This window comes from Nilaparvata lugens, chromosome 4, assembly GCF_014356525.2.
Source record: "Nilaparvata lugens isolate BPH chromosome 4, ASM1435652v1, whole genome shotgun sequence".
Classification (NCBI taxonomy): domain Eukaryota; kingdom Metazoa; phylum Arthropoda; class Insecta; order Hemiptera; family Delphacidae; genus Nilaparvata; species Nilaparvata lugens.
This window is the reverse complement of record NC_052507.1, coordinates 77,896,386-77,912,942: the sequence shown is the minus strand read 5'-3', so window position 1 is coordinate 77,912,942 and position 16,557 is coordinate 77,896,386. Positions and strand designations below refer to the sequence as shown.

General features: G+C 37.5%; 1 protein-coding gene across 1 annotated transcript in view; it reads left to right on the top strand.

Annotated features, from left to right (window-relative positions):
• The window catches only part of LOC111052867 (DNA damage-binding protein 1), a 94,739-nt gene that overhangs the window by 8,081 nt on the left and 70,101 nt on the right, over nt 1-16,557 (top strand). Inside the window, 3 exon segments of the mRNA XM_039426549.1 lie at nt 261-523; nt 11,191-11,329; nt 14,141-14,290. Coding sequence (XP_039282483.1) covers nt 261-523; nt 11,191-11,329; nt 14,141-14,290 — 552 coding nt within the window.

The following is a 16,557-nucleotide window of genomic DNA, read 5'->3' as shown; positions in this document are numbered from 1 at the left end:
GTACACATGAACCCTTGTCTTTCATCACAGAATTCTTGTTTCTATCTTATAGATAGATAGATATATAAATTCCTTTTATTTACACTTTACAATTTCAAAAGTGATGTGGGCGAAATTAAGGCAATAAAATCCCCCTCTTTCACTTAACCCACGATTATTAGTTACATTGCATAAAAATAATAATATACTTTACAATTCAAAAATAAACTATGAATAAGAATTATAAGATGATTAGATATTTATTCTTTATTTTATTGCAGCGTGAGAAGAAAGACCTACTATTCATCATTACCAATAAGTACAATGTGATGATCCTTGAGTGCAAGGGAGAAGGAGAGAATCTAGAGATCATAACGAAGGCCCATGGCAACGTGGAGGACAAAATCGGTAGGCCGTCTGAAAATGGAATAATTGCTGTCATCGATCCGGAAGCCAGAGTTATTGGACTCCGCCTGTATGATGGCCTCTTCAAAATTATTCCTCTTGATAAAGACAACTGTGAGCTCAAGGCATCAAGTATACGGTTAGTCATATCTACTTATTATCACCATCAATTTATTAGATTTGTAGAATATAATCAATACAGAAGGGAAACTTCCTATCCAATCAATGTACCGAATGTTTCAAAAAGAATGACCCAATTTTAAACAGTTATATTTATTTTAAAAAATGGTGCACACTAATCAATTTTACATCAAATTACTCACAGAAGTATTGAGTTTATGATGGTTATATATATAACCATCACTTATATATTATAAGTGTTCAAGCCAGTTTCTTTGTATAGTAGTTTTAGTTTTCCTTTATCCGCTGCATAGTACTGAGATTTTGTCACAAATGTGAGATTTTGTCACATTTATTTCATTCCCACTACTTGAGCCATCCCCTCCGCTCTAGAGCTAGCTCCGCAGTGCAGGCTGGATGCTTGTCTGAATCGGACTAGGCGCTGAGACAGCAAATAATAGCAGCGTTGGTGAGAATGCGAGCGGCCGCAGTAACATCTTCCACCCAGCAATAGTCGGCGTAGACCCGCTTGGTGGACAGACGAAAGATCAATCCAGTCGGTTATTTGATCCCTCCAGCCAGGCTCAGCCAAGCAGCCGAGACAATAGAACAATGGAGTGACGGTTTATTCGCGTTCATCAGCAATTTTCTTTCTCACGATTATTTTTATTTTTGTGCTACCTATAATCAATAACTCCAGTCACAAGTAAAAAGTTTCCAGAAACGTGATGTACTACCATATTAATGACTTTTCATGATGATTTTCAATTATTTAAATACATTGTTAACATTCTGAGCCTTCAGGCTAAACTTGGCGTCGCTGAGAACGAATCTGCAATCAGAATTTCTCTATCACGAATAATAACGAAAAAACCCAGCTGTTGATTTTCCGGCAACCGTTAATAGTCATCCTGCAATGCGGCCGAAACACTTTCAAGCCAGACATCCATCTCAAATGACACCAACGCCAAGCTGTGAGAAACCATCCTGCACTGCGGCACTAGGTTAGGCGAGGACAGCCCGGGGTTCAGCTCAGTTGCAAAACCGATATCATCGTCGACAGATCATTGTTTTTCGTTTAGATAGTTGATCCATAATTAAATGAAAAAGACTAAGAAATTGTAGAAAAAACCACGGATTTATAAACCATAGGCCTAAATCTGTGGTTTTTTTACAATTTCTTAGTCTTTTTCATTTAATATGAATAATTACCACAATATCAACTTCTCAACTACACAAAAAGTGATCCATAATTAGCAACTTCTATTTGTTTAATTTGTTATTTTTGAATATATATCATCGTGGGAAATTAGTCCCATTATTATTGTAAATATATAATATATTCGTTTCATGTAGTAATTGACTCATAACTTGTGCTTGTGTTTGTGAAAATATATTGAGAGTGAAAGCCAACGCCCTAAATCGTTTAAAATAAACAATTACTTAACTTGACCAACAAAAGTTGGCTATGGTTCAAAACGCATTTAAAGCTAGTAGTTTACTTCCAGAATTTTATATTATTTATAAACACTGAATTGAGCCTAGTATAAGTAGATTTGTTTGTTAGATAATTTAAGTCATATTCAACAAGATTAAATGGGAACACATAAAAATACGATGTATAATTTGAGCAATTAAGGGTTCAAAATTGAAAATAATAGAAAAAAATGTTTTTTGTTGAGTTTATTTCTTGTAATGTTTATACTCTGATGAAAGTAAGGTTATAATTATTACGAAAAAGTCAAAATCAAAATGAGTTTTAGCAAGAGTAACTAGATAAATCTTGGTTGTAACCTGTGCCTGTGTGTATGTGTGGCTGAGACGATGAAAATCAAGTTGGCAGCAAATGCCTTCTGTATGGATATCTTAATTCCTTAATTCCTCCTTCTACATCCATGACCAGGGAACTGGATAGATGGCGTCGAATGGTAAGATGACAGGTCAAACTATATTGTCCTTGTGAGCATTAAAATACTCATTGACTGAGTAGAATGGGTTCCTCTTCAGCCAGATCTCAACTCGGTTTTTAAAAGCAATACCCTGCAGGTTCTTCACACCAGCAGGCAGGTCATTGTATAGGCGCAGTGCAAATACTGGGAAGGAGTCTTTTCTCTTGTTGGTTCTGCAGCGAGGTATGTCAATGTCAAGTCTCCTCCTTGTAGCGTGCACATGACGATCAGCCCTCAGCACATGACTGCCCTCGGTGTCCTTAACATGCAACAGACTCAACAGTATGTACTGGTTGAAGACCGTAAGGATGCCCAGGTCAATGAAGATAGGCCTACAGTGCTCACGATGCCCTGCTGAGGTGATCACTCGAAGTGCTTTCTTCTGGAGCATCAGCACACTCTTGCAGCCCGCTGCATGCCCCCACAGCAGGAGTCCATACAGCAGATGGGAATGGAAAAGGGCAAAGTATACCATCACCATATCTTTCCTGCTGAGAAGGGTTCTGAGTCTACGCAGCAAGTAGATTACTCGTGCCAGCCTGGTGCAAACTCCATCAATATGGCCTGCCCATGTCAATTTTGAGTCAATGACAAATCCCAGGAGTTTCACCACTGATTTATGGGCAGAGTCAGCAAGGCTGCGAAGTCCACAAACCAGTTGCTGAGTCTTCCCCTCATTCAAGCAGAGTCTGTTTCTCTCAAACCACTGCTTGGCATCATCAAAAACTTGCTGAGCCTGCAAGCCAGCTTGTTCAACCGTCCGCCCCCTAGAGTAAATTGTGGTGTCATCCGCAAACATCAGCACCGGTCCAAGAAGCCCAAGATCATTGATCATGACCAGGAAGAGTAGTGGGCCCATCACCGATCCCTGTGGCACACCATGATCCACCTGCATAGGCTGTGAGAGAGCACCTCCAATGGATATGATCTGCTTCCTTCCAGTCAAGTAGGATCTGAGGGTCACAAGCACCTCACCACCCAGTCCATACCCAGCAAGCTTCTCAAGAAGAATTCCATGAGGCACGCAATCAAATGCCTTACTCAGATCAGCAAGGACCAGGTGAACAAGATCTCTCTCCTCAAAGGCTTTAACAATAAAATCAATCATCTCTGAGACAGCTGTAAACGTAGACCTTCCACTTCTAAAGCCATGCTGTGCGTCAGAAAAAAGATTATTTCTCTCGAAGTGGGACACAAGTTGCTCCTTCATTAGGACCTCAAACACCTTACCCAATACAGGAATGATTGATATAGGTCTATAGTTGTTCATAGACTCAGGGTCACCCTTTTTGAAGACTGGAATCGTGCGGGATAACTTCAGGACATCAGGAAAACAGCCATGTCGCATACAGACATTGAGCACATGAGACAGAGGAAGAGCAATCCCATCCGCAACACGCTTCAGCACACCAACTGTAACTCCATGGACGTCAGGACTGTGGGAGTTCTTGAAGCCGCGAATAACACGAACAACATCCGCAGGTCTGACCTCCTTCCACCGTTCTAACTTCACTCGGTTGTTATTGTAACCAGGAGCATTATATCTCACATCATTCATGGAAGCAACTATCTTTTCCACCTCACCAATAAAAAAGCTGTTGAATTCATCCGGTGTAGCTTTACATTTAGGTCTCGAACAATCTTTGGAGATCTGGTTTATGAGGTCCCAGGCAGCTTTACATGGGTTTCCTGCAGATTCAATTTTTGACATGTTGGCCGCCCTTTTAGCAGCATCAACCTCAGCTCGATAAATGCTCTTTGCTCTCAGGTACTGGTTGCGGAGATGAAGTCTGCCCCCCTCATCATCAATGAGCCCCATCCGCGCATGGAGAGCAACAATCAAATTTCTGATTTTTGCCAGCCTTGGTGTGTACCAGGATTTGTCTTTGAGAATCTTTACAGACTTTCCATGATTCCTTGCAAATTTCCTGGAAGTTCTGGCTTTTAAAGGAAAATGACTGTTGAACACATCCATAAAAGACTCAAAGAAAACACCAAATGCGTTCTCTGGCTGATAACAGTTCAGAACATTGCTCCAGTCAACACCATCAACAGCAGCCTTGAAGATAGGCAGTCGGTCTGCCCTGATAGTACGATATGTGATTGGTCCAGTATCAGGCTGCCCAGCTCCAGAATCACTCACCAGCCCCAGGTGCAGGTCCATCACAACTGCATCATGGTCAGCAATAACTGGATCAACAACAGTCACTTCATATTCCCAGGTGTTCAAGGATGTTGCAATTGTGTCCAAGCAGGAGCTACCACGAGTCGGTTCACGGTTTGTGATAAATAGACCATGACTCTGGAGAAGATACTTGAATATAGAGTACTTTTCATCCTCAACTTGCAGATGTATGTTCATGTCTCCTCCCAGTATCATCCGCCTGCCCAGCCTAGACAAGAACACCAAGCATCCATCCAACAAATTGAAGAATTTATCCAGGTTTCCACTTGGAGCACGGTAGACAGAGACCACTATAATGGACAAAGCACTGAGTTCCACACAAGCCAATTCAATTTCAAATTCAACACAGTATTGTGTTACATCAATAGGTTTGTAATCCAAATTTTTGTTAACATAAATAGCAGCACCACCATTTTTGTGATTTGTCCTAGCATAAACAGCTGCCAGACTCAAATGAGAAATGGAGTTGTAGTGATTGGTTTCAGACTGCACCAAATGATGCTCACTCAAACACAAAATATCAGGACATACATTGTCAACAAATAGAAACACTAAATTAAATTTGGTTCTAAGACATTGAACATTCACATAGACAAACTTGAGAATTTTATTTACAATTTGTACAGTTTTCAAGTCAGATCCGTTTGTACTAGCTAGCTGACTGTCTTCTTGGAGTCTCTCCTGAATAAAAAACGCTTCAAGACTAGGTTTTTTGGCCAAACAGAGCTAGTCATGATTTCCGCCCTCTTATCAAATTAATTCCAAATTTGAAACTTGCATTTACACCTTTGCTTGGTAATTTTTCAACTACTGGGTCTGATCCCGGAAAGGATTTCACGATAAACTCTCTTACTGTGTCAACACTAACATCACTTTTCACTCTACCTACATAAAACCATGCTCTCTTATTACCTGCTGACAGGAGACTAGATTCATGCTCAGATGTACCTATAATCATACCTTTTTTAGCAAGCCTACTTACAGTTTTTTGATTTACAGCAATTGAATTTTTAGTAATCGAATTCTTACTTACGTCACATTTCAATTTGGCACTCGTGGACGGTTGTCCTGTACTTACAGGAATAGTCATTTTAGCTTTCCTTGATCTCTTTACAACATCAGACCATGCGTTGTTGTTTGTCACATTAGAATCATTATTTACAGTCACCGTAGGTGTGAAATCACGCCTAACCTCAACAGCCAAATTGTCAAAGTCAACTTGTTCAGTAAGTCGATTGTTTGAAGTGTCAACAGTATCGACATCGATAGTAGAAGTCGATTTTACCCACTTGTTCGATCCGTTTGTGTCGTTAACTTTTACCCACTTGGTCAAACTATTAGAGTTTGTGTCATTGATTTTAGAATGAGTTTGAACATTATCAATGCCATCATTCACGTTACAAGAATTTAGATTGCTAGATCTATTTAGATTTACTAAAGTCAGGTCTTCAGCCTGATTGACACTTGGTCGCTGATTCTCAAGTTGATTCACAGTATCGCAGACAGATTGATCATTGTTAGAAAGATCGACAGTATCTGTCGACTTTTTCCAGCCAGTCGATCGGCCTGGTCTCGATGTTTGTCGACCCGAGCTTACCGGCACCGACAGGAGCTGCTTAGAATTCGAAAAGCCAACAACACGGTCACAATCAACATGCAAGTTCTTGTTATCTATCGAGCTAGAATGATACGGATCACATTTAATGTTATTCAAAACTGACAGAATATTATCCAACTTTACATGAAGTTTGAGATTATCCAGTTCCACTACACTCAACTTTTCAGAGACTTGACTCAATTTATTATTCAATTCCACAAAACCGCTCACTTCAAACTTTGAATCATGCAGCTTCTCTAACCACAAACCACAGGTTGGGCAAAACCATTTCGAAAGCTCTCCCAACTCTCCAATTTTTACGAGATCATTAGAAGATATATTGACACATTTCGAATGGTACCACTTGTCACACAAAACGTCGCACATAATAGCACTATCACCCGAATTAATAGAATTATTGCAGCAGCCACAAAGAGACCTGCCATCTTCCACATCTTCCACATCTGTGTATCAGAATACTGTGACAAAGTGGGATGCTAAAAAAGTGTACCGACAATCTGTACTGAACTGTTTTCGAACTTTTGTTGTTGACTTTGTGTTCATTGGAATTATCAAAGAGTTATAAAAGAATTATTGTCTGTAAATTTCCTAACTGTATACCTCTCAAATAGCTAAATAGCTAGAGAGGTTATTATATATATGTACTTGATGAAATGTAATGTTGTGAAAATTGAAATAAATACTTTGAGTGAAATAATAATAATAATATTAAAAAATAATAATAAATTTATTTCCTTTGAAAAAATACAAACAAGCAATTAAAAACATAAAAAGTACAAAATATCTAAAATACAATACAATAGGTCATAAAATAACTATGGGAAACCCATGTACTAGAGTAGGTGTTAGTAGTAGTAATAGATTCTGGGTGGGGGTGCAAACTGCAAATACGTTTGGTAAGTGAGCTCACATATTGTTTGAGATTATGTTTTCTATATTATGCCTTCCAGTTGAAATAATCCAGTTCTTAGCGGCAGTTTTGAATGTTCTTGGGTTTTCTATTGACTTGATTTGTGCAGGAAGTAGATTGTGGAGTTTTGGTGCTAGGTGGTTGAAGTGTCGTTGATATATTGCCTTCCTAGCCACGTTCGTAATGAGAAGGTTTCTGTTTCTTGTGTTATGACTGTGGTCCCTATGTTGAAAGCTTTCCGGGTTTTTTTGTAGTCTGAAAATTATTTCCAAGGAGTAGAGCTGTCTTATGTCCATCACACCAAACTCATTGTAGAGCTGGTCTGACGGATAGCGAGGTGGCCTCTGCTTGATGATCTTCATTATTTGTTTTTGCACTTTTAAGAGGGGGTCAATATATATCCAGTCAGTACAAATGTTTGAGGACCAAGGACCACAGGAGCGGTGTGTTGAATTAGATATATGAATGTGCTTTGTTCGTATCATAGAGTCCAACCTTAAAAACCAGAGGCAAAAGGCCTATGGATTCATAGTTTTTTGTAACAATAATGTTCTATGTGCCCTTCTTTTGAGGCTCGTATGACATCTAGACGGTAGCCGAATTCATCCCAGACTGTTTGCAAGATGTCTGTCTTCTCGGACTGTAGTTACTGCATCAGTTATCCTGGTTTTTAGCTCCTCAATATCAAGTGCTAAGGGGAGGAGCATAAACACGATCTTTAACGTACGTTGTTCCTCCCTTAGCACTTGATATTGAGGAGCTAAAAACCAGGATAACTGATGCAGTAGCTACAGTCCGAGAAGACATCTTGCAAACAGTCTGGGATGAATTTGGCCACCATCTAGATGTCGTCCGAGCCTCAGAAGGAGGGCTCATATAACACTCATAATACATCATCATAAACTCGATACTTCTGAGAGTTATTTTATGTAAAATTTGTTAGTGAGCACCATTTTTTAAAATAAATATAACTGTTTAAAATTGGGTCATTCTTTTCGAAACACTTGGTATTTTACAGTGCACCAAGTGCACGCCATCTTGGAATTAGATTTACCGCTAATTTCAAATCACAAGCCACCTGATTCACACTCAAAATAGTATGAGATCACATAAATTAATCCAATTTAAATTGATATATTATATCTCAAAATAGTTGTAATATTTTAAAGTATATTCATGATTACAATTCAGTAATGTATTCAGTGATTGATAAAACTTTAATTAATAAATTATTCTGATACATACTAAAATTCTTTGATAAGGCGACAAACAGTTGAAAACCTGCGACCGAAGAAGCTGCTAAATAATTGCCACTCTATAGTGCGGGCCACGTTATAATGGCAGTGGATAAAGATAAAAGAATAGCGATGCCGATTCTCTGCATTAATTAATTATATTTCTACACTGTCAAAAACATACTTGCCATCGTTGTGGACCTGGAAAAGGATAGTACCACCGGCTTTGTCGAATAGCAAAACCAAAGTTAATCAAATGCTGTCATTATAACGTGGACCTTACTATAGTTGGCACTGGCTAAATTTACTTCTCTTGAAGTGCATTTTCGTTTATGCGTAAATTTCCGCAGTCAACGACGGCAAGCATTGTTAACATTCATATTGTCCAAATTTCAAGTGTGCTAAAACAGCTGATCAAATAATCTTTCATTATTTGAGTTTATTATTCAAGAATCAAAACATATCTAATAATATCAACATATTGCCATTGAAAAGTATTAAAAAGTATAAACATAACCTACCCCATTAAGACATAATTGAACATAATGTTTTAGGTTATTTAGACAAATTGAAATCTACCCAATCTGAGATTCTCCCCCTGTCGTGGTCGGCGACGGCATTTACGCACAAACGAAAACCCAGCTTAAGCTGGGTTTCAATTAGTCTAAATAACCTAAAATATTATGTTCAATATTATGTTTTAATGTGGGAGATTGAGTTTATACTTTTTTATACTTTCAAATGGCAATAAGTTAATATAATATTAGAAATGTTTCGATTCTTGAATAATAAACACAAATAATGTTATTTAATCAGCTGTTTTAGCAGACTTGAAATTTGGACATTATGAATGTCAACAATGCAAGCCGTCGTCAACTGCGAAAATTTACACACAAACGAAAATGCACCTTTACTGGCATCTGGTTAATATGTTTTAAATTTGCATTAATAACACCTTATAAGTGGAAACACTTTTTATCAGTGATGACGATTCGACCTGTTGCTGGTCATTTTGAAAACTGAGTGTTTTCCCAGTCTGAAGATTACCAAGAATAAGTCGAAACGTCATCACTGATAAAAAGTAGGTGTTTCCAAAGTTAATAAACAGAAGGTTGGTCACTCATCTATAGTATTTTCGTTGAAATGCAATTGGAGTGGGGGAACTGCAGCCGTGACGTAGGCTGTAGTACAGAGTAGGCAGAATATCACATTCTTGAAAATCATACGGTGACGTATAGTCAAATTATATAAGACAAACATTTTCTGACATGCAAGATTTCTGTTTCTGCTTTACAATAATTATCAAAACATTTGAATAATACAAGTATTTTGCCATATAAAAGCAAAAACCCCACCTCCTAACCATCCCTTTCAAACCCTTAAGGTTTATTCATCTTCTAGGTCGTGTTCATATTTTGTAGTTTGGCTATACATCAGCTTGTGAATTTCGGGGATGAGATATTTTGAACATGTGCTCGATACCAGCAGCATGTGTTCAGTGCATTTATATGAATTAAATTCTTCAGATTTATTGGGATCGGTTTATCGGTTTATTGCAATGCATTGGTTTATCAAGATTTTTCATGGGTTAATCTGAAATTATAATAGTATAACGTTGTCTACTAACGCTTTTCCAGCTTATTAACTTTTTCGTATCACGTTTTTAGATTCTTGAAAAACTTTCAACTTAACTTTATTCATACAAGTTGAATGAACTTGAAATATTTAACAACATCATTAGAATCAGTGATTCAATCGCTATAAGTATGGAGAATTTTTAAGTTCTAGGTCAATCTTGAGGGGATCAAACGACGATGTATTTGAAGATACAGTGAATAAACTGTATGCTCAGTGTAGTTACTCTATCACTTTTTACTACACGTGACGTCACGTTGGCGTTCCCCCCACCACTTCGAATCTTTCACCTGTGAGTGATCAACCTTCTGTCTACTAACGTTGGGTGTTTCAACTTCAAACTTTAAATTAATGGTGAAAAAGAGTTGATTTACGACTCAGTACATGATTAATATTATTACAATTCAATACACACATTCTCCTCTGAAATTTTTCCAAACATTGCTTCGGAATGTGCCAAAATTGAGAATTCTTGTACGTCATTGTAACTTACAGGGTCATTCAAAAAGAATACCACAACTTTGAAAATCTGTATTTAATCAAGGAAACATAATAGAAACTTGGGTTTAAAGTTTGTAAATCAAAATGAAGAGTATTAAATTAAGTTTTTCCCCCACTAGAAAACAAGTTCACAAATGTTCAATGTGACCCCCTCCAGACACTCGAGTGATATCAATATGATACTCGAACTCGTTCCACACCCTCAGTAGCATATTTGGGCGTAACAGTTATTTCTTGTTTGAGCTCCTCAATGTTAGCTGGTAGAGGCGGTCGATACACCTTATCTTTAACGTACCCCCATAGAAACAAATCTCAGGGGGTGAGGTCAGGGCTTCTTGGCGGCCAGTGATGAAGTGCTCTGTCTCGAGCTGCTTAGCAGCTGATCCATTGCCTCTGATAGTTTTCATTCAAATAGGCACAGACAGATGAGAGCCATTGGCACTAAATAAGGATCTTAAAAAACTTCAGAGCTTCCTCAAATTGATGACAGATAGTGCTCCTATCTCCGTTTATTCTTTTCAGAGTTATAAATTTTCAAAGTTGTATTCTTTTTGAATCACGGTGTACTTATCAATTTCCTTTGTATCATTTTTTTTTATATTTGTCCATAAGCTTTGCATCTCTAATAACAATTTATGTAATCCCTGCTTCAGAATGGAGGAATTGGAAGTTCATGATCTCGATTTTCTTCATGGCTGCGCTAATCCGACAATTATCCTGATTCATCAGGATCAAAATGGCCGACATATGAAAACTCACGAAATATCACTAAAAGATAAAGAGTTTGTTAAGGTGAGCTAATTCGCATGTCTTTAAATTTACAGTACATTCTGTATTATCACTATTTTCGTATCTGGTTTATCTGTATATATAAAAGCGAAATGGCACTCACTCACTGACTGACTCACTCACTCGCAGAACTAAAAATCTATCGGACCAAAAAACGTTCAAATTTGGTAGGTATGTTCAGTTGGCACTTTAGAGGCGCACTAAGAAATCTTTTGGCAATATTTTAACTCTAAGGGTGAATTCTAAGGGTTTAAAGTTCGTCTTTTAGCATGTATGTTCTTCTTATTCTCTTAAGTTATAATTGAAAAATGTCCATACCATAAATGTTAATATAGAACTATAATCTAAAGAGAGTACCTCTTCGAAACAGTTGATAACTGGTAACTAAATTAATAATTTTGTCAGGTTGGCATTAAGTTGAATTGACTTTGTTAGGTTGGCACCAAGTTGAAGATTGAAATGCATTTATCGCGGAAAAATTGATTGGGCACTGCTACTTCAATCAGAGCTATTCCTGGGAATATTATATTACTAGCCAACAGGCTCGCTTCGCTCGCCATATCCGTTTAGCCAGACGTTTAGTCTGGACCCCCGATTGGATCGTCCTAACATATGATAAAAATGCTCAAATGAAAAATGCAGGCGAGCGAAGCGAGCCTGCTGTTCTCATTCTTGGACGATCCAGTCGGGGGTCCAGGGGGCGGAGCACCCTTGCTAGACGGATATGACGAGCGAAGCGAGCCTGTCGGCTAGTACATAATAAGTTGAAAAATTATTGGTGGAAGAGAACGTTGTGAAAGCTGTAGTTGCTCTCTCCCAACACGCTCCGCGCACGCTCCGCCTTCGTTCCGCAATCGCTCCGCACTCGCACCGATCATGAACGTTACGGGAGATGTTAGCTCTTCTCGCGTTCCACACTTGCTCCCCGGTCGATCATTAATCGATCTGCTCGAGTGACGTTCGATTGCGGAGCAGAGCGAAAGTCTGTACGCACCTTTATGATGGCATTGTTTGTTTAGCAATGGTATTGCTATCCTTGTCTATCATTCAACAAAGCGGATAGAGCTTTCTCTTCCTCCCTTTGCTCTGTCGCCAGATCGTCTTTTAACAAAGTAGAATTAATAATTAATTAACAAAATATTTAATCTTAATTATGAAAATTCATTTGAAAAATATAATTTCTCGCGTAATAAAATACTAGTAGTTATGTAAACAGTAGACCTCACGCAATATTCTCATCCACAAGTACCTGATGTCAACTGTTTTAAATGTTAACAAACTCAGTTCACGTTTGAATTAGTATTCCATATGATATAATTCATCTAGTTCCGTGATGATTGTTCTATCTGATGAAAATTAATTTTTTAGAATCAAAAATATTATAATTTCTCCAGCATTATTTAGTTAATTTGTTTATTTTTATTCACCTATTAAATTAGTTTTTTCGAATGTGAGAATATTGATACTGATGGGCACGCATAATAATACCATGACTGCAAAACAAAATATTGAAAACCAAAGACCTTAAAGCTGCGATTAGACCAAATTTATTTTTAAAAAATGTTAATAATTAATCCTTATAGATTATGATTGAACATAACTTTATCATACACATGATGAACATATGTGTTTGTCAACTTCCGTTCAATCTAATAGAATCTATAAGGATTAAGTTATAACCATTTTGTTAATAACTTTGGTGTAAACCCAGCTTAAAGAAGCATACCTCTCCAATGTCTTTGATTGAAACTATAGACCTTATACAAATAATACAGTAATAGATTGGCTTCTCCACACATCTGTGTAATCACTCGACAGCTGATTTATGATGAATAATTCTATAGTCTGATTTTTACTCTAATACATTGGCGTATGAAGGAGGCTCCTTCTTTCTTTTATATTATCCTTGAGATGCAAAATTTCGAAAAACCTTGTATATACGTCGACGCGCAATTTAAAAAGGAACATACCTATCAAATTTCATGAAGATCTATTTCCGCGTTTCGCCGTAAATGCGCAACATATAAACATTTGAACATTAAGAGAAATGCCAAACCGTCGACTTGTATCTTAGACCTCACTTCGTTCGGTCAATAATTGTTTATTTAAAACGAGAATGAACAGTTAATATTACATCAACAAACCTGTATCAGTTACCGTCTATAGAGGGCATTGGCGAGACAGTTGATCGGCAACGTTGTTCTCCTATCTTCACTGCCATTATAACGTGGACCTCACTATAGTTGAATAATCGGCTCAGTCTAGTGGTCCTAACGCTCGTACCTTTATTTCTTGTTGTTCAGTTTTGCTTTGTGTAATCAGTTAAATAATTTTAATCTGCTATAAGTTGATATTCTTTACATCCGAACAAATTTGCCAATCCTCATTAGTTTTATTTCTTTGTTATCATCTTTATTCAAATATACATAAAAATGTACAAGAATGCGCCAATTAAAAAAATAATTCTTAACAATATAACATGTTAGTCATAACAAATATATAAAAATTACATTACTTATCTAATAGTCTTCAAGGATAGTTTTCCAGTAACTCATCCACTGAGTGATAGGCTTTTTCCATTAAGAATTTATGAAGGTTAGCTTTGAATCTTCTCAATCCACTCTTATCGAAAACACTATAAAGGCAAAACTCATTTGCTATTCCTCGTTAGTTTCATTTATTTGTTATTGAACATTGTATAAAGGAACACCTTATAAATATAAAACATATTTGCACCTTGTATTGTTTGTGTAATGTTAACTATTGTATAATATAATGTTGGTACTAATTTTAACGGTGTTTTTGATGTTGCAGATGCCGTGGAAGCAGGACAACATTGAAACGGAGGCGATGATTGTAATCCCAGTACCCGAGCCGTTGTGTGGTGCAATCATCATAGGACAAGAGTCCATTCTCTACCATGATGGCAACTCGTTCGTGGCAGTTGCTCCTCCCGTTATCAAAGTAAGTGTATGCCTTTTCTTTCAACAGTACCAACAATCACATAAAATAAGCTCATGATTGAGACAAAACCAACTATCAAGTACCCTTTATTATTCAGTAGCCCTAAAAGCCTGGTTTTCACTAGTAGAGTTAGTGGTCGAGTAACTGGCATACTAACTCTACTGAACTAACAGTACTCTACTTACTTGGTCGAGTAACTGTTTTCACTACAATTGAGAATAGTAGGTAAAGTGTGTTGTCTAGTGAACAGAACTAACCTGAAAATTGAAATCATCATCATCATCATCAGTGGCGCTACAACCCGCTACAGGTCTTGGCCTCCTCCAGTATTCGCCTCCATTCGTCTCTGTCTTCCGTCCTCGCTTTCCAACCTCTGGCTCCAATCACTTGTGCGTCCTTGTCAACACCGTCCATCCAGCGCAGTCTCGGCTTTCCTGGTCTTCGCCTCCCTTCCATCCTGTACAGCATGAGTCTCCTTGGTGGGTATGTCTCATCTGCCCGAATAAGGTGGCCAGCCCATCGCAGTCTACTAATTTTGATCATTTTGACCACATCAGGTTCACGATATACTTGGTAGAGCTCCTCATTCTTCCTCCTCCGCCAGGTCTCATCCACTTTTATTCCACCACAGATGCTTCGCAGTACCCTCCTCTCAAAAACTTTGAGTTGGCTCTCGTCTTTTTTGGACAGTGTCCATGTTTCACTGCCATACATGAGTGCTGGCAGGATTAGCGAGCGATATATTTTAAACTTTGTGTCTCTGCTCAGCACTTTGTTTTTTATATACTTGGAGAGACCATAGAAGCATCTGCTGGACAGGAGAATTCTCCTTTCCACCTCCTTTGTTGTTTCGTTTTTACCATCAACGAGGGAGCCCAGGTATATAAAATCATCTTTAACCTCAAAACAGTTATCATCCATCTGAAGCCTCTCCCCGATGTTGTGGTTCGTTGATGTGATCATGATCTTTGTTTTGTTTTCATTTATGTGAAGGCCCATTTGCACGTACGTCTGTTAAATATGGACATTAACGCTGATTCGTTAGTTTTACGGATTCATTTCTGTTCCAGAAAGATCGGTTAGTTTCTAATCCCGATTAAGTTTTCCGGTTAACTAACCAAGATTTTAACGGTTTCACAATCTGGCAACACTGTAATTTAACCGACAGATGTTATTATTCTGAACAAATGACACAAAATTGAGGTTATGTTATTGAAGCGGTGACCATTCATTGAGCATGCGCCATAAAAATGTTCTGTCTGACGCTAGTGTCAAGTGCTATCTGCAGACGAACCAGATCGAAAACTAACCTTCAAAAATCAGAATTTAATTTTGAATGCTAATTTCACCTAGATACACTTCTCTATCTTATTAACGGATGAAATTCATTAATATATTTAGCTCATACTTTGAATTTTGTAGTTTTTTTATCAAAAACTAATTGGAAGACAGCTATCAGTAGGTACCTAATCGGCGTTGGTTGGATTTAATTCCCCGTGAATAGCCTGTTAAAAATCTTTCACATCGATTAGTTTAACCGGCGTTATTTTTCGATTTTTACATTTGTGCAACCAAATTTTCTTCATTTCAGCTGTTAAAAAATAGTGCCAATCAGAATTAAAAAATGTTTACGCCGGCTAGTTAAATCGGCGTTATCGCTTGAAATTTCTGTTCTGTGTAACCAAAATGCATCGGTTAGCGCTAATCTCGATTAAAGTATAGAATTTTATCGTGATTAAACGTTAACCGACGTACGTGCAACTGGGGGTTAGAATGTCATAAGTTGCGTACAGATATACGCGCGGCGAACATGGGCAATTCACTTTTCATCAGCTGACTATACCTGTATTTTTACAGAAACGGTAAGATAGAGATATAAAAAGCTTGGCATCAGCTGATTAAAAGTGAATTGCTCATAATAATAATAAAATAATAATAAATTTAGACTTTATTTCTGCGTTAAAAAAAATACAGAACATGTGAAAATTAAAAGTAATAGAAAACTAAGCATGCAGTATTATCATTCATGTTCGCGGCGCGTATATCTGTACATCTTTAGATGTCACTGTTTAGAATAACTCTATACTCTGAGTATTTTGTCTTTTTCCATTTCCATTCATTATCATAGAAGACTAGGCTTTCTCTTCTGATATATTTGGCATTAATACGCTTCTAGCTTATGTCTATCATACCTATTCTTCATTATGGTATGCTTTGTGCTCTTAGATAGTGAATAATTAAAGTTGGAGAAGCATCCATGATCTGTA